This window comes from Myodes glareolus, chromosome 2 (genome assembly GCF_982192425.1).
Source record: "Myodes glareolus chromosome 2, mMyoGla1.1, whole genome shotgun sequence".
Classification (NCBI taxonomy): Eukaryota; Metazoa; Chordata; class Mammalia; order Rodentia; family Cricetidae; genus Myodes; species Myodes glareolus.
This window is the reverse complement of record NC_142027.1, coordinates 55,362,954-55,389,814: the sequence shown is the minus strand read 5'-3', so window position 1 is coordinate 55,389,814 and position 26,861 is coordinate 55,362,954. Positions and strand designations below refer to the sequence as shown.

The 26,861-nt window shown below is 41.6% G+C and overlaps 1 protein-coding gene across 1 annotated transcript in view; it reads right to left on the bottom strand.

Moving 5' to 3' along the window:
- Positions 1-26,861, bottom strand: part of Morc1 (MORC family CW-type zinc finger 1) — a 154,529-nt gene that overhangs the window by 95,251 nt on the left and 32,417 nt on the right. Inside the window, exons 9-12 of the mRNA XM_085685555.2 lie at positions 17,534-17,659; positions 9,375-9,454; positions 8,033-8,103; positions 5,580-5,644 (exon numbers count right to left, since the gene is read on the bottom strand). Of these exons, the coding sequence (XP_085541681.2) occupies positions 5,580-5,644; positions 8,033-8,103; positions 9,375-9,454; positions 17,534-17,659 (342 nt within the window). The remainder of the gene's footprint in view (positions 1-5,579; positions 5,645-8,032; positions 8,104-9,374; positions 9,455-17,533; positions 17,660-26,861) is intronic.

Below are 26,861 nucleotides of genomic sequence, written 5' to 3'. Positions count from 1 at the left end.
GGAACCACCACCCCTGCATCTTTTAAATACTCGGTGGTAGCACAAATTTCTATAATTTTTCCAGGGATGCCATACTGTTTTTGATTCAGTATTTTCCTTGACAATGGCAACTCTGAAGGCTTTCTTTAGCCTTTCCAATCATAATAGCCCTCACTCAACAGGTCAGGGAGCCAATGCGAGCATTCTGCCAAATCTAAGCATACCTATACCAGTGATAGATTCTAGGACTGGGGAAACAAACACAGAATGAATTTAGAGACCCATTGGACCTACTATGAATCAGACTTCAGTCCAAACTCCATTGGTTAACATCTGACCTCCATAAGCCCCTACGTTAACTGAAGGGCCACAAAGTTTCTTGGGATCTTTCACAATCATTATCAATTCAGAACCGGTATCCAGAGAATCCAGGGAAGCCTGATTGTTTCCTTCCCTGCAGTTTACAGATACACTCGTGAAAAACCATAGATTCCTCTAGGGAAGGACTGAAGAAAGGCTAACAGTCCAACTCTTAGGTGTTTCAGGAAGGTCCTTCCTCAGGGAAAGCAAATGGTTCTGGGTCTGCTAGCTGACTCAATTCTGGAAATTGGTTCATGAGCCAAGATTTCCTTTTACCACAATCCAATGGAGCCTTTCTTTCACTTGAAAACTTTTTCTGCTTATACAGATGAGACAGAAAAGCAGTAGGCTTCTTACTTATTTCATGCTTGGAAACACCATGATTGATGAGCCAGTGCCAAATGTCTGTACGAGTCATGCCACCATAAAAATCACTTTGCCTGTGCTGATCATTATGGGTTGGGCCATTATGGACATCCCTTTGTCTAGGCTGCCCATTATGATAATTATGACCACCTTGCCTTTGGTGATTCAGTGCTGTCACCTAGCCCCTGCTACTTCAGGGCTCAGTTAAACACACTGCATTTAACTCATCCAACTGAGCAGGAGCATCTTTGACCCTAAATTCTAGCACAAGGAAAAGGGCAACAATAAAGCTCTTCACATATGCTGGCATTCCCTCGCCATTTTTCATCTTATAACGTTAGCGATGGGCATGTCTTCTGAGCCTTTCCATAGTGGAGCTTAGATTGACACAGCATACCCACTCTAATGTTGCCATTTCCCTGAGTCTTAAAATCCCTTCATCAGTACTAAGCTAAGGGTTATTGGGCATCTCCAACTCCTTTTCAGTAGGCCATCTTTTGACAAAGATTCCAGTTAGCCACTCAAACTTTTGACAACTATTTTTAACTGTGTACCCTTCCATAGTAAACCTAGAATCTCCATGCAATGAGCCCACACCAACAAATTCAGCCTGATTCAGTTTTATTCTCCTTCCACCATTACCTCCCACCCTTAAATTCTATTCTCACACATACCCCAGACTTCCGCTTACATGAATTAGTAAACTCATTTAGCTCTTCAGTAGTGTAGTGGTATTTCATTTGTATTTTAATAAATTAAGCTTTAATGAAGATCAGAGAGTAAAACAGTCCCACTGGTCAGCATTATAGACCAGGCAGTGGTAACACACACCTTTAAGCCCAGTAGCCACACTAGTTGCCATAAAAACCAAACAGTGCATATCTCTAATCCCAGTGGTGCATACCTTTAATCCCAGTCATAGAAAGGATTATAAAATGGGAGGAGACAAGTTCTCAGTCTCAGTCTCATTTTGAGATTCCTGGAGGCAAGATCTCCATTTCTGACTGAGGTCAAAGTAAGAATTAGCGGCTGGTTGCTTTGCTTTTCAGATCTTCAGGTTGAAGCCCAATTTTTCTAAGTTTTAATTGATAGTGCTTCACAGTGGTGTATGTAGTGCACCTTCACATGGTCTATACTTTCTGCCTCTACTCGAGGAACTTTAAGTCTGGTTATGGATCTAGAGCAACTATTTGTGGGGCCTGAGGGACATTTGTGTTGTTTTGCCTGACATCTCCTTCGGAGAAAGTCATTGATAGTTTAAAAGATTAATTGCCCTTGTCAAAGGTATAAAAGGCAGTATTTCAGAGGTGGGGTTATATATTCTGCTGGGAATGGAGAGACTAATTCCTTGAATGAAAAACACTTGAAAATCTGAAGATTCAAAGTTCTCAGTCTCAGTAGATCTTCCCACACATCTCTATCACAAGTTACAGAATCCCATTCTTCACCAATTAATGTCCTTACTTTAACCACTGACACCCTCTAAAGCCAAGACTTAAATGTTCACTGTAATTCATCCAGTCTTCTCACTGATTTCTCACAACTTGAGTTCTGTGGCTGCTGGAGAGACAATTCTCTTCCAGGACACACATAGAAACCTTTAAACTGTTAATGCACATCTGGAGCTGGTCATTGTTACCACTGAATTCACTGTTATTCCTCACCACATCCTGGGATGCGAGAAGTTGCTTGATTTTAGCACGGAACTCATTTTTTTCCTTTGTCAGTTTACCCAGAGACGCTGGGAGCAACTGACTAGCATCATTATTTCCCTTGTTTTTCCACAAACTATCAAAAGTTTTATAAGCAGAGTCACAAAATCCACTGCCTGTTACAGTTGGTGAATCAGGATCATCAAATGCATTTATTTCCTTAACTTCATAAAACAGTTCACCTACATGGGCTTTCACTACTCCCTGAGCTTCTAGAAGGGGCTTCAGTAACTGTAGGTGTAGGTACCCAGGTTTCTTCCCCTTTTGTTCGTGGCGCTATGCAGGGCCGTTTTACCTCTGGCTTCCTGGCTTCTCTGTTATTGCACCGGCCTGAGGGTTTAGCTTAGAAAGAACTTGGCCCTCTTTTGTTATGGTAATTCCACCTGCAAGCAAGGATCCCACCGTAGGCCCTATATGGCACTGGCACGGACACCTGACAACCTCTTCCACTGCTCCGGATGGGAGGGGGCTTTGTCCCTTTGCCCCCTCGTATATATACCCAACCTGTGTTTAATAAAGTTGCCATTTACTCTTTGGTGAATGAGTATGGTCTCTTTGTGTCTGTCTGCTTCAACCCTTAGGATATTCATCCATTCTCGTGGGCTCGATTTGGGAAAGTGGGCGCCTGTTTCGGGTTTGGGAATTCACAGAAAAGTGCAGGCAACAGTACGTGTTGGCCAATTAGAAAGCCTGCTCCAGATACTTAAAAAAAAATCTATCCTTACACTTCCGGTTCTCTAAAAACACTCCTGGCAAGAGTGTGGAAGTTGTTTGATCCACAAGACTGGATGTCTCAGCTGGTCTTCAGTATACATCAAAATCCAAAGAAACAGGCTCTAGTGCAAGTGAACGAATGGACTTGCCTGTGAGAGAGAGGAAAAGCAAGCAAAGAGGGCAAGCTTCTTTCTTCCACGTCCTTCATATAGGCTGACAGCAGGAGGTGTGGCTCATATTAAAGGAGGAATCTTTCCACCTCAAAAGATCTGGATTAAAAGTGGATCTTCCCATTTCAAATAATTTAATGAAGAAAAATTCCCATACAGGTGTATGTTTACATTTTAGTGAGTTCCAGATGTAGTCAAGTTGACAACATAAAATAGTCATCATAACAGTAGTATTGAAAAATGATAATGTGGCTCTTAAAAAAAGTTCCTGACATGGCATGTGTTTCCCACTTGCAATGTGTTCTCAAATTCCCAAATAACTTACTTAGACTAAACTGTGCCAAGAATGTATTCTCTAGCTTACTCTCTAACCTTTGTCAAAACTCAGAAGCTAAGCTAAGGCTACTAGAGGGAACTGACGTGGCAACAGATAGGCTAGGCACTACTTGTTCTTGTTTCTTTGTTTGATTTTTTATTATGCATTATATTTCTGTGATTTTTCTATTAAGTGCTAATATAGAAACTGAGAAATAGCAGAATGTGATAGACAGCCATGATACAGGGAGGCTTCCGGAGCTGTGCAAACCACCTGGATGTGAGACACGGGCTTGGCGCACGATCACAGTAACCAGGCAACCAAGAGCAACTTGAATACTGTGTCGCACCTGCAACGTGGTAAAGCGTCTGCCTAGACACGGGATATGGTGAAGACCAAGAGAAGGTTTTAGAAATGAATCTGGAATGACTAGAGGTATAACAAAGCTTCCTTTCTCAGCCCCAAATGGCAACAAATGGGATCTTTCCTCTGTTCTCACAGGTTGATCTGCTGACATGTGTTGATATATATTACCTAAGGTAATACATAGATCAAAGCCTTTCTCAAAAACCTTAACTATGAGATCCCAATTCTGCAACAAGCTAGGAAACCGACTGACAGTGTGAGGCTCTCAAAACAGAGAATTAGACAATGTGATGTCATCATTTTACAGTAAGGGACATGCTGGTTGTCTACAGAGTTAGAAAGCACAGTGTGGGAGTAAACACCTTTAACCCTAGCACTGAGGAAGCACAGGCTAGTGGATCTCTGTCAAACCAGTCCACATAGTGAATTCTAGGCCAGCCATGGCTACACAGTGAGACCCTCTCTAAAACAAAATGAGAAAATGGCATTTGTGTGACAAGATGCCATTACGCATGCTAACTTTAAAAATAAGCACCCCAATAAAACCATTCAAGGCACCTGCCCTTCTTGTCAGTACAGGTTAATTTTAATACATTTCACTATGGCAAGAAACAAGTTATCAACAAAGGTTTTCATTCTGAAAAGTAGAAATCTTAGTTTTCAATAGAAATTTCTATGAAATTTAGATAATTCTGGTAAATGCAAAGCATCTTAAATTTACTTCTGATATCTACATAATTAACATTTAAACTTATATTTAAAGTTGTAAATATATGACCACAACAATGCTGAAAACTAATCACTGTTCCCTACAAAGAAGTTTCCTGAAGCTGCCAGTTTTCAAAGTCTGATTTGGTTTGTGCAGCAGAACTTTTTTGTTTAGTTTGCTGTAAGTCAAACTTACAAATAAAAGTAGTGGGGTTTTTTTTTTGATAGCTTTGCCGTGTTTATTTTAAATACACATAAGTGACACATTCCTTCAAGTGTTGTTTCCCATTTTTAATTTTAAGCTCTCTAAAGCAGTAGTTCTCAACCTGTGGGTCATGACCCATTTGGGGATCAAATGGCCTTTCACAGGGTTGTCTAAGACGATCAGACAAAAACACAAATATTTACATTGCGATTTATAACAGCAGCAAAATTAAAGTTATGAAGCAGCAACAGAGCTGATTTTATGGTCAGGGGACATCACAACATGAGGAATTATGTTGAAGGGCGGGCGGCAGCATTGGGAAGGCTGAGAACCACTGCTGTAGAGAGAGGTAAGGACAGACGACAGAAGGACCGTGTAGGGATTGCCTGCTGGTGTCTCTTTGCATAGTCATCTTCATGAAGTCTAAACCATCAAATTCTGAGAGTTTCTGCCTTGTCTTCAACATTATATAGACACAAATATGTACGTCAATAAAAAACATCATCCATGATTTACAATGTGTGTCTTGGTTAGGGAAGCGTCATCATATTGATATTTACTGTTATAATACATCACTCATTAATAGAGAGAAATTGTCATAATAACTCCAAATCTGCCCACTTAGAAAAAAGAACTTGACACAGCACTGGAGGGCCTCACAGACAGGAAGCCGTAAGCCTTACCTCTGTTTCTGTGGAAGGTTTTTATGCTTTGTTTCCACATCTTCCCCAGAATTCTGTAATCCATCCTGGAGAAGGATATTTTAGTTGAGAAGAAACATAAGGACTCTGAATTGATGCAAACTGAGCTGACACCCTGTTACCTCAAGGCTCCAGGGCAGCAGGGACTGCTCATCCTGTCTAATGCAGTTCACACGGTAGGAACTCCACAGACACACAGTAATAGACTACAATCCAGTGCTTCCAGAATATACACTAAGCCCAAATCTCTTATTTTCTTTCCACGCACTCTAAGATCCCTCATTTTACTCCTTATGTGGTAGAAGGGTTTTGACACAAACTACATGAAAACTTGAGTAACTTATTCAATGCATAGAGACCCCGACTTTTGTCTGAGGGAACAGGAATCCGGGATTTTGCAGTCACTGAGGTATATTTCGGGGGGGGGGGAGTAGTGATAACTTTTGTTAGTATCCTTCCTAATATGTCTCCTCCTTATCAACTTCTGAACACACACTTCCCGAATGTTCCCTTTATAGGTTCCTCAGGCCTTTTCTTCTTGAGAGTGTTCAAAAGTCATCCGAAAGTCTGTGTTTCTTTTAATCTGATACAGTGGCTTTCTCCCCACTTATCTCTAGTATGTTTCCATTCCCTCTAACTGAGGCTGCAAAAGAAGAGTTTGCTATTACTGTTCTCATAGATAAGAATACGTTTCTATGGAGCCTTGTCGGGAAGAGACAAGACGTCAGTAGAAGACAGAGGGCAATGGAGGTGAATGGGATCAAAAGGCATTACATGCCTGCATGTAAATGTTTCAATGAGACTCATTATCCTGTAAAACATGTACTAATAAAGACTTTCTAAAAAAGAGTTGATTGACATTCCTGCCATTAATCTCAGCACTTGGGAGGCAGAGGCAGGCAGATCTCCATGAGTCTGGAGGCAGCCTGATCTACGGAACTAGTTCTAGGACAGCCAGGGCTACACAAAGAAACCCTGTCTCAAAAAACAAAAACAAAACCCCAAAACAGACATTTAAAGAGCTTCACTCATGGCATGTGACCAACGGTACCTCTTGATGGTGACCCTCTCCATGGCTGCATCACTGACAGAACACCACTTTCGCTATCTTTCAAGTTAGAGAGGGCGGGGGCGGGGGTAAGTGCAAATGATTTCATATTAAGCTGCTTGGAAGCATGTAAGAGGTCAACAGTTCAGGTCTCTCTGCTTCGGTGTCTTCTCTACAATGAAGTAACAAGAACTCCTCAGAGCTACAGAGCAAGCTGGTCAAAAGACAACCTACCCTCCCTGGCAGCATGCTCACTCAGCACAGGGCAGAGGCACAGAGACAGGAGCAAGACCCTGGCCCATGAGAGTCCATTTCTCTCGGCTCCCAGATAGAGAAGGCAAAGGGCACTAATGCTTTTAGAAACAACATTTTAAAAGAAGCTTAAATTACAATAAAATAAAAATAATATCAGTCTATTTTTTCCTTAAAAATGAAAGCAAGAATGTAAGAATCTTGAGAAAGCCATGATTTTGCTTTGCTTGGAGCACTAACACACAACAGCCTCTCTTCACCCCTTCTGCATGACGAATAGGCAGAAGACTTTATTAGACAGATGCCTGACTTGTAGAGTTAAGGCCGCATCATAGAACAGATTTATTTATTTAATCTGTAGAAGAGGTGGTAGAGAAAGTAAAAGGCAGTGATTACTCTTCCCATTCCTGTTCATCTCTTTGCATGAAAGCAAATACTTGCAGTGCCTCATGAATCACCACAGTGGATGCATTATGCCAAGATTTTGGTGAAAGAAGACTTGCAGTGCATATCTTGCAGCGATACTCTTTTTTTGTTAGCTGCAGTTTGCTATAATTAATAATTATAGTTCTTTATAATGTGCCTTCCTCGTGAGCATATTACATGGATTATAGAGATTGTTTATGAACTCTGCAAGCCGGCTCACAAGCAAAAAGTGTTGTAAAGCTGGAAGCATTGTGATTAAAATTCATAATTATGATCTATGATTCCTAGCACTGGGAAGAAGGATTGCTTATTAGCCCTCTTCTTGCTTGCACCATTTATCTGGGTCCATGGAGAGCTATAATTTGAACAGACATTTCTGAGGATGCTTCCTAGGCTAGACATTTGCCTGCTATCTTTGCATTATTTTCTCTTTCTCTTGTATTGCTTTCCTTTTCGGTTTAAACAAATCGACAATAAAGCTCTTTTACCCTGCTCCAAATTCACCCCTGATTCTGTTCATTTTTGCTCGCCTCAGCCTTCCCCCTTCTCTCCTGTCTCTGCACCCGCCTCATCTGTGTTAAAACTCCCGTCATCTTTTGAGCCTGTCTATATTTGAGTTTAGAAAGTATGAGGACAGAGACAAGGGTGCACGGGGGGAGAAAGCAAGTGGTGTTCTTCGCCACTGAAGATGGATTTGTGCAAGTTGTACCTTTTCAGAAGACAAAGAAATTCTGTTGGGCTGGTGTACTTTGACTTGGAGCTCTTGAAACCTGAGTTCTGCTGGAAACAGAAGCACAACTGTTAGTTATAACACAGATTCTTCCAAACCATCTCTAAGCACGTTTTTTTCTATACTTGTAACCATGACCACCATAGATGTCACAGAGACCCACAACCTGAAAACCATGTGTTCCTCTCAGAGATCTTACTCATTTTAACTTTTCTATTTGAGGCAGATGAAAGATGCTTCTGTGGGCAATAATACCTGTTCTGCAAGCCTGCAGAGCTGGGTTTGAATCCCAACCAGCAACACAGAAAGCAGAGAGAGATTGATGTTTATACAACCCCAACACTGTGGGGTAGAGACAAGCAGATCCAGAAGGATCACTGGCCAGCAATCCAAGTCCAAATGGAAGGGTAAATGTACTTCCCCAAATAGAGGTAATGTTCATCTTTAACATAAGCTGACACAGCATCATGGCATCCAGAGTTTCTAACGTATCAATTAATTCCTACTATGTTGGGAATTGTGCTGACTGGCTTTATGGCAACAAGGCACAAGCTATAGTCATTTGAGATGGGGGAAGCTCCATTGAGAAAATGGAAAAGGAAAGGAAAGCCTTTAGGGTATTTTCTAAATCAGTGGATGATGTGAAAAAACCTATTCCATTGTGAGCAGGACCACCCTGGTGTTCTGAATTATATAAGAAAGCAATTTGAGCAACCCCTTGAAGCAAGTCAGTAAGCAGGACCCACCAGAGTCTCTGCATCAGTTCCCGCCTCTAGCGTTCTTCCCTGTTTGAGTTCTGCCCTCACTGCTTTTGATGAAGAACTATTACATGGAAAAGTGGAGGGAATAAATCCTTTCTTCCCAAAGTTGCTTTTGGTGTTTCCTCATAGCAATATTAACTCTATCTAGTACAGGAATCCTACTTAAGATACTAAATTATAGTTCAGTGTGATGGCTTAGCAGGTAAAGGTGCCTGCCACGAACCGAAACAATCTGATTTGAATCTCCAGAACCTGTGTCTTGGAAAGAAAGAACTGACTCCTAGAAGTTGTTCTCTGACCTACACACACACACACACACACACACACACACGTGCATGCACACACAAGGGGTGGCAGGTAAATGTAAGAGGATATTAAATGATATCATAATTAAAACCAGAGATGGAAAGTACACTTTAGGTTCTAGAGATAGGAGCTACATTTGACTGACAGTCACAGTACCCCCAATGCCTAGAGCAGGGTTTTCCAGAGAAGAGGTGCTCGATTAACATTTGCTAAGCAGATGAACTCTAATGATTTGGATGTAGAAATCCATATACCCATTTTTGCTGCCTCTTCTGCCTCTTTAGCTTCAGTTTTAAACTTCCCTTTGAAAGAAGATGTAGCATACTGGTACTTTCTGGAAAGAGGAAAAGAACATAATCAAGTCAGATTAGCATTTCAAAGTACATTAATAAGAGAATATTCTTTAGTAAGACCATATCCTCCAGAGATAAGCAATTGTTAAGAAAGAAACGTTCATTGAGAAATTTCCATCCAGCTGGTGCATTAGCAGACTTTATACCTATGAAAACTCACTTGCCTTTTAATGCATGGTAATTTTACTTCAGGAAAATTCAAAGTCAGGAAACTACAAGTCAAGAATGAGATAAAAATCCCACACATGTGTTCACTTACACATGTAAAACAGAAGAACTCTCAAAAAGGAAAGATAAGATCACCCAACTGCTCCATTGTCAAAGTTTCTGGTTAATATACGCAGCCCTCTCACTCAGGTCATCACTGACACTTGAGAAATGGCTTCCCCCAGTTCCCAAGCAATTATCTCTGCCCAACATGCTCAGAAAAACACATAAGAAGTCATTTGACCTACTAAAAGCCCCAATTTCTGCTGTATTTATGAAGCAGCCTATTTTTAAGTTCAATTGTTTCAGTACAGCAAGCTGATTCTGGAATAACCAAGGAATAAGAAATTATTGTATATACCTATGAACCTATGAAGTCAAGGAAAGCAAAATAGGGATCAAATCAGAGTGGGGGGCACCTTCCCAACAGCTGTTGATCAAAGAAGCTCCATAGGCCCTCAAAAGAATATTGGCAATTGCTCCTGCCATTGGTTGCCCACAAGAACAAGCTGCTAAGACCCTATTGCTAAAGATGGCATATGCTTTAGTCACAGGACATTGAGAAAGCAAGCTGGAACTGTTCGGGAAGCTTCCTCCCTGCTGGCTAGCCTTGACTGTGCTGGAAGGTGCTAAGCAGGCCTCTGGGAAGAATTATCATCAACAGTCACACAGCTGTGGGCTCGAGCCAGGCAAGATGAGCCCACTTGTGCAATAGTGGCGAGTCTGTTAGGGGAGTAACTAGCTGCCTTTTTACTGGGCTTGATGACTGCTCCATGGGATAGAATTCACACCCGGTAGCATAAACCTGGCCGAAAGCCTACAGCTTGGGGCAGTGATAGGCCCTAATGGGAAAGCTGCTGTTGTTGTTTTGCTAAATGAACACGAGGCGCCTGTCAAGCTGTCTTCTAAATAGCTATGTTTATGCTCACAGGATAGTGCTACTGTCTGCTTTGGCCAGAGAAGCTTTTCTGCAGTGGTCAGCAGAGACTGCAGAGACTCATAGCTTGTCAAAGCACAGAGAATAAATAACTCTGAGTGACAAGACATAAATAGCCCATCTGTGACACTATCTCCAAGACTCGGGGAACAGCGCGGAAAAATCAGAAAGACTGTTAAGTACAAAAGAAGTTGGGTGAAGGAAAAGCGTGTGGCTAACTTCTGAGCATGGCACGGCTGCTGCGCTCTTGAATGCAAGCAGCTGTGCGTAACTGCTAAAACCTGCACAAGATCAGATCCTATTATGGAAGTAGGAGGGGCTCACGGGGCTACACCCCTCTTTGAGGATTTATACCCAGATAATAGGTGATAGAGGAGTGAGCTGGATAGTTATCAATGTTGACACGAGTCACTGTCATCTGAAAGAGGGGACTTCAGTGGAGAAAAAGCCTCCTTCAGAATGGCCTAGGTGCAGGTCTGTACTCTATGTTCCAGTTAGTGATTGATGTGTGGGGGCGGGGGCAGCACACTGTGGGTGGGGCCACCCTGGGCAGTGCTCTGGTTAGTGTAAGAAAGCAGACTGAGAAAGACAGTAAGCAGCCTTCCTCCCTGGCCTCTGCTTCAGTTCCTGCCTCCAGGTTCCTGCCTTCAGTTCCTGCACTGACTTCCCTTCATGGTGCACTGGAAGTATGACATGAACCAAACCGTTTCTTCCCCACAGTCATGCTGATTATCATAGCAATAGCGGAGAAAACTAGGATCGTAAATCTGTTTTCATCAGTGGGATAGACAGGTTCTCACCCATGGCACTGTAAACAACCCTAATGAAATGCACTCACTCACTCACACATGCAAGCACACACGTATGCACGCATGCACGTGCGCACACACAAAGGTGGGACAGATTGCTTGACAATAGAAAGGGGATTAACAGAGAACAAGAGAAAGCAATAAAGATTCGAATACATCATGATCATGTATGAAGATGTCATAATGAAATCCTTTACATAACAAATAACACATGCTAATAAAAAAACTCAAGAAGAAAAACTTTGTGAAATAGGTCGCCTTGATGTGGCTAAAGTTACAGGCATTTATAAAGAATCCATGGAACCTGGCTCTTACATTTTGGTTTGAATCATCATAGAAGGAAACAGTCTAAAAGAGTGAGGCTTGAGAAAGCCTGGAGCACTACAAGTCTCACTCCGCGCTTTTGCTTCGCACTCCTATTGACTCGTGAGCTCACCAGTCACTCAACATCTCGCTTACAAAGGCATGAGACAACTAATTGTAAGTGTCAGCATGACTGTGCTATGAGCTGCCCAGGGAGCTGGTAAAATGTTTCTTCTGAGTGGATCTGGGAATGTGTTCCTGGAGGAGATGCCCATCTGAAGGGTAAGCCAGCAAGGACAATCCTTGTTTGTCTTTGCCTTAACTGTGCATTGCACGAAGTGTGCATTGTACCGGGTGGTCATCTATAGCCCACGGACCAGACTGAGAGCCACTGGCTTCTTCCAAGACAGCCTCATATCTATGTCACTGTTTTTGTGAGTTTTTAAATTAAATGGAAAAAAGAATATGCAAATATGCATATGTACTTACTAACATGCTTCCTACAGAAGGAGGCTAGCAACCCGTTGGCAACACTCATTAAATTATGGTCTTATCTAGAAAGACTTTTATAGATTCTGACTTTTAAAAGTTTTTTTAAGATTTGTTTTTATTTTTATTTACTGGTATGTGCCCATGTATATGTCACATGTCTGTGGGTACCAGCAGAGACCCAAAGAGGATACCAGATTTCCGGAAGTCAGTTAACAAGTTGTTGTGAGTCTCCCACCATGGGTGGTAGGTAGGAGCTGAACTCCGGTCCTCTGGAACAGCAGTTAAGACCCATTGAGCCGTCTCTCCAGCCCTATGTACTAGCTTTAAACAATGTAAGAAATAATGCATATTCTTCAGTGATTGCTGATACAAACAGGTCATAACATAATTAAATGGTTGGAAGCTGGAGTCTGTATATAGTTTATTGATGATTATCTTCCATTATCTAAACAGATGCAGTCCAGACGGACATAAGACGCAGAAGCTTCATGATCAAATGCTGAACTGGACTTCCCTGAGTCTTTCTGCCTGGGTACAGGTCAGTCTTATAGGAGTGTACCCCTTATAGAAGTGTAAGGTTGAGGCAGTCACATTTGCAGCAAATCCATCTCATCTGTAGCTGAATGACCGCAAAGGTATCAAAGCTATCATGTTATCAATGGTAGCACAGGGTTGTTACAGGAAGTGAAATTTTAACATATCTAAAAGAACTTAAAGTAACCAACATTGTTTATGTTTTCATATATATAAGCATTGTATATGTTCACAGTGTGTGATTTTATAGTCTAAACTCTCTAGTGTGTATTTTAGAGAAGATTGCTTTCCTTCTCATAATGTGGAAAAACTTGTAAAATTTGATGAGTGACTAACAGGAAAAAGCAAATATTTTAAAAGTAACTAAATGCTCGGACGGTGTGCTTGCTAGCTTTATGTCACCTTGACACAAGGTAGTCATCTGATGGGGGGAAACTTCAGGGAGAAAACGCCTCCTGAAGACTGGGCAAGTTGGCCTGTAGGCATTTGCTTAATTAGTGGCTGCTCAACCCATGGTGAGTGGTTCCACAATGCCACCCTTGAGTTAGCAATCCTGGGTACTGCAAGAAAGCAGGCTTAGCAAGGCATGAAGAGCTAGCCAGTAACAGCAGCTCTCCATGGCTTCTGCATCAGTTCCTGCCTCCAGGTTCCTACCCTGCTTGAGTTCCTGTCCTGACTTCCCCCAGTGAGGGATGGTTACCTGGATTTCTAAATGAAACAATCCCTGTCCTCCACAACTTGTTTTTGGTCATGGTGTGTTTTCTTAGTGACAGAAACTCAGAGACAGATTGGCTGTGTGATTCAGTAAGAGAATGCTTACTTAAAACAACCAAAGACCTGGGATCTTGCTCTAGCACAATCAAAACAAAAGATACAGCAACAGCAAAACCAAATGCCATCCCGTATGCTTGCACCGCAATGGTTCAACTGGCATTTATTCTAAGATCTAACTTTGTAGCTCTCGTTCCTAACTTCCATGTCCACTTTGAGAGAAGCTAAGATTGGCCACTGAGAAGAAACACCTCTAAAATCTAAGGTGAAGTTCTAATCAGTCTGTTCCCTTGGTTTTCTTTTACACTTATATAGCTCATTCAAATTTTATTCTCCGTGTAGTGAAAATTAGTCTCTACTATACTTAGACAACAGCAAACCTAAGTTTGGAGGCATACAATTATTGGTGACCATATCCTGAAATTATCATTTGCTTTTAAAAATCATGTTCTAATCATATACTTTATCTGGTTTGAATCATTCATTTTAGGTTTAATTAAATTTCAGATTCAAAATGAAATTAAGGGGATATTGTTTAAACAATGAAGCAATTTTTCAAAGAATGTGAATTAAGCTATTCAAGCATTTTTTTGTATGAGCTAAAGGTGGCACTAGAGGTGCCAACTCTGCATTACTGCTCATTTTACAATAATAGGCTGAAAATTGAGTGAAATAATCCCAGACAATCTGCAAACTGGTCTACAGCTTCAACTTTCGAATTGTTCGGGACAATTTAAACACACTCTGTGTGTGCATCTCTAAAATATTAAAGTGACAAAACTGTTCGATTTCATAAACACAAAAATTAAGTGCTCAAATCTCCGTTGCAGAAATGGAAGCCTCCAGCATGCTGGTACTTCTTTACACACCCCTCCACTCCCTGCTAATGAAACCTCAGAGGAAAAGAGGTGGAGTGAAGCATCCACTGGAGAAGGAATGGACTCCCCTAACTCTTCGTTTCTTAGTCCCTCATCTGAGGCCACAGAATGAGTATAGACCCTGGGCCAGGCCTCTTAGCTCAGTGGCTAGGGTTGTCTGACCTCTACCTATCTGCCCACACTTCAATGGTAAGGTGAAGGCAAGGCAGCTGTAAGGGCTCCCTTGACTTGATTCTTTGAATATCTTCATCAAAAGCATCAATGGGGAAAGGTCAGATGTATATCCCTTCACCGTGAAAACAGCCTAACAGCATCATGGTGGACTAGCTCCACTCTTGGGAATATACCCAAGAGATGCCCTAGCATACTACAAAAGCATTTGTTCTACTATGTTCATAGCAGCACTATTTGTAATAGCCAGAACCTGGAAACAGCCTAGGTGCCCCTCAATAGAAGAATGGTTAAAAGAGGTGTGGAACATATACACATTAGAGTTTTACTCAGCGGTAAAAAACAATGACATCTTGAATTTTGCATGCAAATGGATGGAAATAGAAAACGCTTTACTGAGTGAGGTAAGCCAGACCCAAAAAGAGGAACATGGTATGTATTCACTCATAAGTGGATTCTAACCATAATTAAAGGTCTTTGAGCCTATTATTCGTGATCCTAGAGAAGCTAAATAAGAAGATGAACCTGATGAAGATTATTTAGCTCTCCGCCAGGAGGTAGGAAATAGACAAGAGTCCCAGGTAACCTCGGGTGCATGGGGGGGTGGGAGGGTTGTCAGAAAGGGAGAGGGTTAGAGAGAAGGGAGTAGGGGAGGATTGGGGAAAGATCGGGGGACTGGGATGGGGGGAGGGAGGAAGGATGGATATGGGATCAGGCAATTATATACCTCAACTAAGGGAATCATTTTAGGGTTTACAAGAGACTTGATTATAAAGGGGATCCCCGGTCCAAGGAGAGATCCCCAGATGGTTCTCTGGACAGAGGAGAGGGTGCCTGAACCGGCCTTGGCCCACAACCATACTGATGAATATTTTGCATGTCACCATAGAACCCTCATCTGGCGATGGATGGAGATGGAGGCAGAGAACCACGTTGGAACACTGGACCTAGCTCCCTAGGTCCAAATAAGAGGCAGAAGGAAAGAGAACGTGAGCAAAGAAGGCAAGGGCAGAGGAAACCTTCATCCGACGTTGGATGGCGATACAGATGGAGACCCATATTGGAACACCGAACTGAGCACTCCACGGTCCAAATGAGGAACAGAAAGATGAAGAAAATAAAAAAAGTAATCAGGACTGCGAGGGATGCGATCACCCACTGATACAAGGGAACTGATATAATGAGAGTTCACCAAGGCCTGTTGGACTGGGACTGAACGAGGTCGTGATCCAACCAGATTCTCTGAATGTGGCTGGCCCGGAGCCTTTTTGAAAAGCCATTGACAATGACACTGGGACTTGCTTCCTCTGCATATACTGGATTTTGGCGCTCCAGTCTGTTTGGACTCTCACCTTTCCTGGACCTGGAGGGAGGGGGGAGGAACTTGAACTTCCCACAGGGCAGGAAACCCTGACTGCTCTAGGGGATGGAGAGGGAGGAGGAGAGGGAGTGGGGGGAGTGGGAGGGTGTTGGGAGGAGGGGTTGAAATGAAAACTTTTATAATTTAATAAAAAAAAGAAAAAAAAAGAAAGAAAACAGTGACTAGCAGTCACATATGAAGGACTGCTTCTACTACAGACAAGCAAATGTATAATTGTGATCTTGTTACTATAAATTAACATAAAATATAAAGCCTAAATATTTCTCATATAATACTTCAATCACCTTATGCTTTAAGTTTGAATATATGTAAATAAAGTATAATATTTGGCACAGAAAAAAAAATTACATCTCTACGAGGAATTTGAAAGCCCCAGGCTAGACGCTGACTTTTCAAGACACCATGACAACATAATAGATGGTGAAGGTCTTTTATTAAAAGTTAATGTGATGTAGGTGAAGGAGTAACAAATTTGGACTGATTAAAAAGAAAAGAAAAACAGAGCCAGAAGATTTGGGCTTTTGTGCAGATCTCTAACATCAATGATGATTTCAACCAAAACAAAACCCCAAAGAATCACTGCAGAAAATAAAATAGGCAAAATTTAGCCAGCATGCAAGTACTGTTTCTCCCAGTGGATGGCAAGCTCCTTAAGTGAGAATTACTTCTCTTTGTTACCACCCCAGTGGAACCCACGATTATGCTAATCTCTTGTACGAATTAATGAGCACCCAGAAAACACAGCAAAAGTAAGAAAAGATCATTGTTACTGCATGAAGAGTTGGGCAAGACTGATTCCATATCATGAAAACAAGCCTAATTTTTACATTAAAGTATATCAAATAAGGAGCTGGAGAAATAACTAAGCGTCTCTGGTTCAATTCCTAGCACCCATAAGGCAGCTCACAGCTGTCTCTAACTTCAGTTCCAACAATCCAATGACCTCTTATGACCCCAGTGGGTCCTGCAGGCAAGTAGTACATAGACATACATGCAGACAAAAATACCCATGCACATAAAATAATAAAAAAATAAAAATAAAAAATAAGACTATATATATGTACATATATATGTGATAAATGGACCAAGTATTTTATACCTGCTCATTCTACATGAATACCATGCATAAATGTTGCTTAATGAGAGAGATACTGTATTATGGAATGGGGACTATGTCATCAGCCATAGAGCATACAGGCAACACCATGACACTTGTGTCACCATTAAGTGATAAAAATCCTAAGGTAACACTATCATATAAGCTCATCCTGAAGAACATCATTAAATATAACGATACTGTATGAAGCCTAATAGTTCAAATATGCTATGCAAACAGAAAAGCCATCCAACTGTGTTCTCGGCATGGAAACCATCACAACTAACGCACTACAGTGAACAAGCAATTCCTATGAAGGGTCCTTACCAAAGTAAGCATGCTCCCTGCAGTGTTTAGTCTTTTCTGAGAGCACTGTGAAATGCCTACCACCAGTCGCTGTCTTCCTCTTGAGAATGTGAGGAGTTCTAGCAATGGTACAAGTAAAATCTCCAAGAAAATAATCAAAAAGAAAGCATGTTACCTGGGTTTGTAAAGGGAGTAACACAAGTGCTTTGTCTGAACTCTTTTGGCTTGGATAAATATTCTCATTCGAGGATCACAATACAGAACAGCTGTGTAGGCTCGGAAAGACCGTCTCTCTGGAAGTCTGAAATAGAGAATGCCCAAGGTCACAGAGCAGAAGGGACACCTCTCTCCGAAAAGGAAAAATAATCAAATGTTCTCCTACTAAGCTCTGTCTTAGTTATTCTTCTGTTGTGATAAAAACACTATGACCAAGGCAACTTACATAAGAAAGAGGTTACAGAGGGATAAGGGCTCACCATAGCAGGGCAGCATGGCACCAAGCAGCAGACAGGATGGCTGGAATAGCAGCTAAGCGCTTACATCTTAAACCACAAACAGAAAGCAGAGAGAGCTAACTGGGAATGGCCTGGGCTTTTGAAACCTCAAAGTCCACAGCCCCAATGATACAGCTCCTCTGACAAGGCCACACCTCCTTCTTCTTCCCAAACAGCTCTACCAACTGGGCACCGCATATTCAAACACATGAGCCTATGGGCTCATTCTCATTCATATAACTTGTATGTTCTCAGAAACTTTGTTCTAGACCTAATGATGCTGCCAACAACACCAAATCTTACAACACTGTATTAAGTCTTTCAACAGAGGGCAAACATAGATAACATGCTTTGTTTAGAACTAAAATTTGTTGGCAACTAATCAATTCTAAGATGGAAAATATACCTTACATTAACTGACCCTGCAAGTGACTCAGAAGAACAAAGTCAAGCAAATGTAATATTCCTGCTCAAATGTAAGAGACTGTAGACTCATGGGAACAAAAGGAAATTTCTGCTAAGTGGTTGTGAACAGAGAAATACAATGAAAGAATATCTCATTTTCAGAATTATGAAAGGGACATAAAATACAGAACTCCCCATGTACAAGTAGGATGGGTAAGAGAAGAAAAATAGAAAAATAAAGGATAGAAAGACAACAAAGCAGCGATTAAAACCAGCGTCAGCGGCCTGAGGAACACTGCTGTGGTAGACTGCGTGCTGCTGAGCAGCTTCTGGGACATGGTGCCTGCCAGCGGACCTTAAATATTAAAGTCTACTTGTGAGCTGTAAATATTCTCCAATTAGACAAGAAACACAGGACAAAAGCAAACCGGTCAGAGTTGGAGGTGGTGTTCTGTGCTTCTAAACTGCAGGGAAGGCTCCAAGGTTAAAGAGAGAGTAGGGAGCCATTCTCCCTGGTCCAGACAAAGACAGAGATGATGAGATGGAGCTATGAGTCTATCTGAAGGCTCTGCTCAGCAGGTCCTCAGTCCAAGGGCAGAACTCCAAGGACCTCTGGAAACTGAAAGTGAAGCCCTAAGTAACCCAAGGCTTTCTGGTAAGATATAATTTTTCTTTGGATACCATCTGAAGCTCAATAAAAGATAGGGAATTTCTTTCAATTGTTCAAATTTTCTGACATGCATTTTGTCAAAGGACCTAGTATGTGGTGGTCATGCCATAAATATCAATGCACTTTTTAATTTATTTTTTGAGTTAGCATACAAAGTAATGGCTTTCTTTATTACAGCATTTTCATGCATCTATATCATCACTAATGTACTTTTAATGTAACAAGAGAAGCTATGTGCATTACTGTATTGCACTATGATAATGCAGTTTCATTGAGCTCCCCAGGGGTTAGACAATTAAGCATCTCTCCACTTAATCAAGAAAAGAAAAACAGTAGTTCCTGTGATGCTATAAACATTCCACGGTATCCCGCCGCTGTTGAAACCCTTCTGAACTCTGTGATTTGCAACTGCTCAGAAGCTGGAAACTCCTGATTTCTACACTTCTCAAAATGGACACATCATTGTCATTTGGAGGTTAAAGTCAAGAGCAATTCAGAGATATGGCGGACTTTGATCAGTGGCAGAGTGTTTGCCAAGCATGCACAAAGTCCTTGGGTCAGTTCTCCATAGAGCAGAAATAACAGCATCATTCAGAACAGAGTTTGTGAACTGGAGAAGTATGGAGGATGAGAACTGAAAGTGATTAAACAAGTTCTGGTATACACAGATACTCCTCACTTTCCACACATACACACACACACACACACACACACACACAAATATTATATATAAACAATACAAAAAGTAATACTTTTTTTTAGGACAGTAGTTGTTTTATTTTTTTTTCTTTTAGCCATGTTTTTGTTTTATTTTTTTAAAGTTTATTAAATTATGAAAGTTTTCATTTCCGCCCCTCCTCCCAACACCCTCTCACTCCCCCCTCCCCCTCCTCCTCCCTCTTCATCCCTAAGAGCAGTCAGGGCTTCCAGCCCTGTGGGAAGTTCAACAAAAAGTAATACTTCTGTTTGTTTTGGGCAGAATTGTAACGGAGTTTTCATCCACCTGATCTCAAACAACTGACTAGGAGTTATAAAAGTCTGGCCAGTAGCTCAGGCTTGTTACTAGCTAACTCTTACACTTAAATTAACCTATATTTCTATTTATCCTTTGCCACATGGTTCATGGCTTGTTACCTCATTTTCTACACATCATGTTTGCTCAATGGTGGGCTGGTGTCTCCTCTCACTCTGTCCTCCTTTTTCCCATCATTCTCAGTTTGGCTTTTCGGCCAAACTTTCAGTCTAGCTACCAATGAGAGTAATACATATTCATAGTGTAGAAAAGGACTGTTCCACAGCAAAGGGTGACTTTTTATTTTCATTTTTTTTAAGGCAGAGTCTCTACATAGTCCTGGGGCTCACTCTGTAAACCAGGCTGTCCTCTGTCCCACAGAGATCCTCTTGCCTCTGCCTCCTGGGTGTTAGAATTAAATGTATACACCACCACTCCAGTCCTCAGGATGATTTTGATTCTGCAATCTTCTTGCCTAAACCTTAGGAATGAGATTACAGACATGTTACTATACCTGTTGATGCTGCATTTATTTTTTAATTCATATTTATATCTATATTTATTAATTCAATAAATAGAGCTAAATATCCACACCATGCCTGTCAGGAGACGTTGAGACTTCCTGTCTCTGAGACAACCCACTGAAAGGACTCATGACAAAGATTTGTCACAGGTCTGTAATGAGGATACACACAGGTGTGGAGAGGAAAGTGAGGGGGTCTAGAGCGATTCATTTGCCAGCTTTCTTACAATTTTTTTCCCATTTGCATCAGTTCTTCATTGCTATGATCAGATATCTAACAGAAATAACTTACAGGAGGAAGGATTTATTTGGGCTCCTCTTTCCAGAGATGTCACTCCATGATCACTTGGCTCTAAACACTTAGGAAGGCCTCATGGTGGCAGAAGTGTGTAGCTTTTCACTTCATGGCTGATCAGGTAGCAGAGAGCTCAACAGGACAAGGCCTACATAACAGGCCTCCAAGAACCCTTCATAATGACCTCTCCCTCCAGTGAGGCTTCATTTCCCAGAGCCTCCGCAACCTCCCAAAATACCGCTTTGTGCTGGAAACCAGTGATTCAATACATGAGCCTTCTGGGAACACAGTGTCCCAAGCATAACATTTTCCTTTCATGAAGGTTCACACAACACCATCGTCCCGTATGAGAATGTAGCACATATGCATGGTGTCCCATCTGAGGGAAATTTCTGAAAGACTCGGCATACAAGATCTGGGTTTGTAAGGATCTCGAGGCACAAGCACCTGCGACCTATGGTACGTCCAAGTTCCAGAGTGCCAGGGGAAGTTGCGTTCTTGGTGGAAGTCATTATCCTGGCTTCATTTCTGAGAAAGATCCCGACAAAAGGCAACTTAATGAAAATAGAAGTTTTTCTACTTATAATTCCTTGTTAGTTTATTATTTCAGGGAAGTCATGGCAGAAACTTAAAGTTTCACATCCACTGTTAAGATCAAAGTGAGACTATAATGCATCAATCTTTGCTTGCCTGCTTCCTCTCAGCTCATTTTTTCCTCTCTCATGTCCTTCAGAACCCTCTGCCTAGGGAATGGTACTACCCACAATGAGCTGCGGCTTCCTACACCAGCTATCTACCAAGACACTCCTCCCCAGACATGTACACAGGCCAACCAGACAAAGATAATTCGGAATTAAGACACTTTTCCTGGTGAATCCAGTTTGTGACAAGGTGGCAGTTAAAACTGACCAGCACAATCTGGTTATTTGACAGTCTGGTCATAGCAAGGCAACTTGATCCGTTCAATGAAAGGTTTCTATCAGTGCTGGGAACTAAGTTCCCAGAAGCCAGTCATAGGTCAACCTTACAAGCCAGCTCTTCTGAGGATCAGGACAGCCTTATCTCTTTTCTACTCTCATGTTTTCTTCAGTCACTGTTTGTGACAAACAGAACGGTAATACTTAATAATTTTGAAGTCTGCAGTATAAAGAAAACAGGGCTAAATATAGAACACAGAGATTTTCATGTCCTGGGTCAGTTAACCCTGTAGTTCCAACTCTTCCCAGCTTGTATAGCCATTTAGAACTACTTCCCAAACCCGGCTCACACTATCTCACCCTCAGCCCATGGATATTCCATTCTTGCTCACTCTTAGCTAGCTCCTTCAGACCTCTCCAGATGCATCCTTGAAATCTCACTTCCTTTGCAATCCATCCTCACCTCCAGAGTGGGAAGGCCCTCACCTCTGTCCTTCCCTCCTTCTGCACCTCCTGTCTCAGCAACTGACACTTAAAATTGTTACTACCTGTGCAGTTGTCTCTCCATCAGGCTGTAAAGTTCATGAGGCTGGTGACCTCATCCATTAGGTATATGTGTGCTGTATGAATGAATGATCACTCATGGCTTCTCTTGCTTAATTCAGAATGAGCAGCAGAGCATTCCCTTTGTGACAAGCTCTTTTCATAGATCATCTTCAGTGGTGATGCTATTAAAATAAAGCCACACACTTGAGGGGCTGACATACAAATGCCCAGTAGTCAGGATGTCTTCAGAAGATAAAGGACTGCTCTGTTGCTCTCCATTTGCGAGGACCTTCTTTGCATATATCTTCAAGGGCTGTGCTTGTCTCATTTCTGCACAAGTGTCCTTCCTTTCTGTCTGTCTCCTCGTGCTTTGCCAGGGGAGTTCCTATCTCTAATACTGTGTGTTTTCCTTTTTTCAGTTTCTATTTAATTGACTCTGATAAGAAACTGAAGAGAGCCACTCTCCCCATTCCTGCTCTCCCCACATAGAGTCATGTGGCAAAGGGAGTTTAAAGGGAAGGTTATTTCAAGACTGAACCTGCTGCTGAGTCTGGGGAATACGGGGGAGGGGGCAGATTAGCATCAGTGTTTCTCTCTTGAAAATAATTTCTCTTTTAGACTTGAGTCTGTCTGCGATTTGACTTCTGCTGGCAGAGTATAGTTGCCCAAGAGTAATAAGAACAAGAGAAGGGCACGAATGCAAGGGTGAGCTGCTGTGGCCAGGTCTCACCTTTATCTACTGATTCAGAACCCCCAGAACTAGTGTTTGAGAACATGAGCTCTTTAAGCCTGCCCCCAGATTCCTTCCCTCCATGAAGTTTGGAAGTCACTACCTGGGAGACCTAGCTGGCAGGTTATACGTAAGGGAGAGGAACACGAGAGAGGAGAATGGACTCACAGGTGTTTAGAAATTGAACTGAAAGAATTCTCAGCTCTTCAGCTGAGAAGGCTAACACCTACATATAGCCACACAGGAAACCAGACAGCAAACTCCCATCCAGGCCGCTAACTGAGCTACCCCTGTGCTATAGTCTCAATGGCCCTATTAAAACATAAAGTTCACTGGACAGTATTAAGAAGTATGACACCATGGAATCTATAAGAAACAACTAGGTCATCCTAAATCTAGTCATTTATTCATATATGGATGACTTAATAGGCTAATGGTTATCTCTAGAGTGGATCTGCTATAAAAACACTTGGTTGTATTTCTCTCATTCTGTGCTATCATCTGATGTTTTAGGATACAAAAGAGAGAGTCCAATAGAAAAACGGGCCTTTACCAGAAATGGGCCCAAGATCTTAGATCTCCAGTTTCCAGAACCATGATTTCATAAACCTATTCTAAATAAACAATTCAGCCTTATGTATTCTGTTAGAGCAAGGGAAAATAGACTAAAATCTCTCATGTAGTCCATGACTGGGACATGGACTCTGAATTGCAGGCACAACACTAAATTAAGTCATTTTACAGTACCTCAGAGCTGCCGTCTGTTATGTATAAAATAGTTATATATCACAACCAAAATTGTGTTCCTATAAAATCTCAGACAAGCTGTCATACTTGACAGGAGCAAAGTCTATATTATCATGAACATGAAAAGCTCCATGAATATTTGTAGCTAGCGCAAATTCTGAACTTTGAACAGACTTAGCAAATTTAATGTTAAGGTAGATTATACCTAAGAGAAATGTCAACTGCAAGAGGTAGTTTCATAGAAAGGTCCTAAGCTCCATGGGGTAACGACAGTGTTTCTCTTGAGATCACCACAGGGTGGCGGGCAGCCTACTAGGACAATCTGGAGCTGGAGTTGTGTTCTGTTTCAGCCAGCCTAGTTAAGATGTAAACTAGAGTCATTATGGAATGTTGCCCAAGATTGTCAATTTAAAAGCCGTTGGCAAATTTGTTGCACCTAATTTCCAAACATGACAGAGGACAAAATTACAGCTCCATTTCTCTGCATTATGTCCTCAGTCTGAAAATTCTTTTGTTTGGATGGAGTTCTTCAGTGGCCTGACAGCCTCAGCCATGGCAGGTTGGTTCTAAGGATGAGGCCAGGCCTTTTAAGGACAATCAATTTCACAAGACTTTTTTTTTTCTTCTCTCAGGTTAGTTCTTTCACCCAGTGCCCTACCTATTTGGGACATTTAACTTACAATGCCTATAAGATACTAAGTCATTGAAGGTAATATCTGCACAAGAAATCCACGTGTAAAACAGAACTCTGCAATGGATTATGTGATCAAAACAAGCATTAGGAAAAGGTGGCTTAGAGGTGACCAGACCTTCAGAGTTTGAAATGGAAGAGAATGCAATGGTAACAGAGTTCCTCTCACATTCTGATCTAGATCCCCAGGGATCTTCAGGGATGGAAAGCAGCTACCACCAAGACTCCTGCCTACCATAGCATCTACCATATCCCTAGAGATCTAAGCAGACAATGGCACTCCCATTAGTCACTTAAATCTAATTCATTTGTTATCTGCCATGGACCAGACACTGGCTTAGTTTCCTATCACAGAAACTAACTGCAGCAGAGCAAATGCCAGAAAGAAGTGCTGTGGGGGCAACCGGAATGCAAGCGGGGAAGTAAAAGGTGCTGAGATTTTCCACACAAACATTCATATAGACCAGATGCTGTGTCATCTTGTTTTAGACAAAAGGACCTGAAGTTTAGAACTACAGGCAAGTTGTCACCAGATCAATAGCTCTCCCAGACCAATGGACACATAAACTCACATCTCTTCAACTTGTGCATACAGACCTAGATTTAATGATCTGGTGGTCCCCTTTTCTAATCCTGTCTATCACTATACATAGAACAAATTACACAGCCTTAGGCAGCCAACAGCTCCAAAACATCCAATTAACCCTAATGTCCCCACTAGCAGGCCAGGCCATTAGGTCGAGGAATAGTTTTTTGAAAGACAGAGACATAAAATCAGGTTGTCAGAGTGAGGATATATATTTGTTTCTTGGTGTACACACTTGTTTCTTGGTGCACACACGGAAGACTATTTGTGAGACCTGAAAGCCTAGGAGTTAGGGCTGGTCTGATAGATCTGGACATCCAAATTTTGCACCCAACTACAGAAAATCTAGTTTTCTCTCAGAGAATGATGGGAAAACAATAGAAGATGTTTTTGTTTTGTTTTGTTTTAAAGGTTTAAAAAGAGTGGTCTGATGGCTATTTAGGCAGCATGGGACAGGTTTAGAGGACCAGGGGTAGATGTTGAGAGACCCAGGTGGCAATCGGAGATGTGCTGAAATAATGCAAGCTAGACATGATGCGGGATGTGTACCAGGACATGATTAACTGGGTGCGTGTGAATCTTTCCTGAGAGTGGAACCAATATGAATTAACTGAGTATTAAGAACAAGGCACAGGCATCACCTACAGATTGGATACAGTGGGCGTTAGGAAAGGTCTGACAACACTGCAATGCAGTAGAAGCACCTGCTGCTGAGCAGTGATGCTAAATTTTAATAAAAGTCTCACTTAAGCTGTGTAAGTCTGAAACATACATTACTTACTACTCAGAAACAATAGACAGCAAACATTCAGAAGTCATAAAACCTAGACTTGGCCAGACATGTTATAGAGGGTCCTAACTGCTCTCAGAAATTGCAACACTAGGAACAAGATTTGTGCAACCAAAATACATCTTAAAATAAAAAATTAAGGAGCAAAAATGATAAACTAGATCTAATCTAAACTGACACATCCTAAAAACCAGGAGAAATATTTCAATGCTCAAGTTGCAAAGGCGGGCACTGCAGCATATGCCTCCCACCCAGCACTCACTCGTGTGACAGCTAATATTTTTCTAACTGGACACAAACTAGAGTCATCTGAGAGGAGGGAACCTCAGCTGAAAGAAGGCCTCCATAAAACAGGCTTGGAAGTGAGCCTGTGGGGCAGTTTCTTGACTGATGATCTACGCAGTAGGGCACAGGCCACTGTGGGTAGTGTTCACCCTAAATAGGTCTCCCAGGGGTAGTTAAGAAGGCAGAAGAGCAGGCCACGAGGAGCAAGCCAGGAAGCAGTACTCCTCCACGATCTCTGCTTCAGTTTCTTTCTCCAGGTTCCCACCCTGCCTTGAGTTTCTGTCCTGCTGTCTTTGAATAGACAATGATGTGGTAATGTAAGCTGAAATAAACCCTTTCCAAAATTGCTTTTGGTCATGATTTTACCACAGCAATGGAAATCTTAAGTCAACTATGGAGACTGGGAAAGGATGATCTTGTGTTCAAAGCCAGCCTAGGTTATAGAGTGAGACTCTGCCTCAAGAGAAAAACAAAACAAAACAAGAAATAAAACAAAACCAAATAAATAAATAAATAAATCCTCAAGTTGCTGAATAACTTCTACAGTAGAAGAGAGGCTGAGAAAGTTGATTTGAGAAACAGTTCTTACTCAAATCAAAAAGGAGAAACACTTTTTACATTACTTAATATATTTAGACATATTTGAAGTTTTGAATAAGTTATATCTGTATAGTAATTGAAACAAGTCCTTCCATTCCCATCCCACCTTATGCCTCATGGTTAAAAGTCCATGAGGTGACAGACGCCAGGTAAAAAAGAGAAGACTGTATACAGACAATGAGAAAACCCTATGCTCCGATGCAGACTTCAGT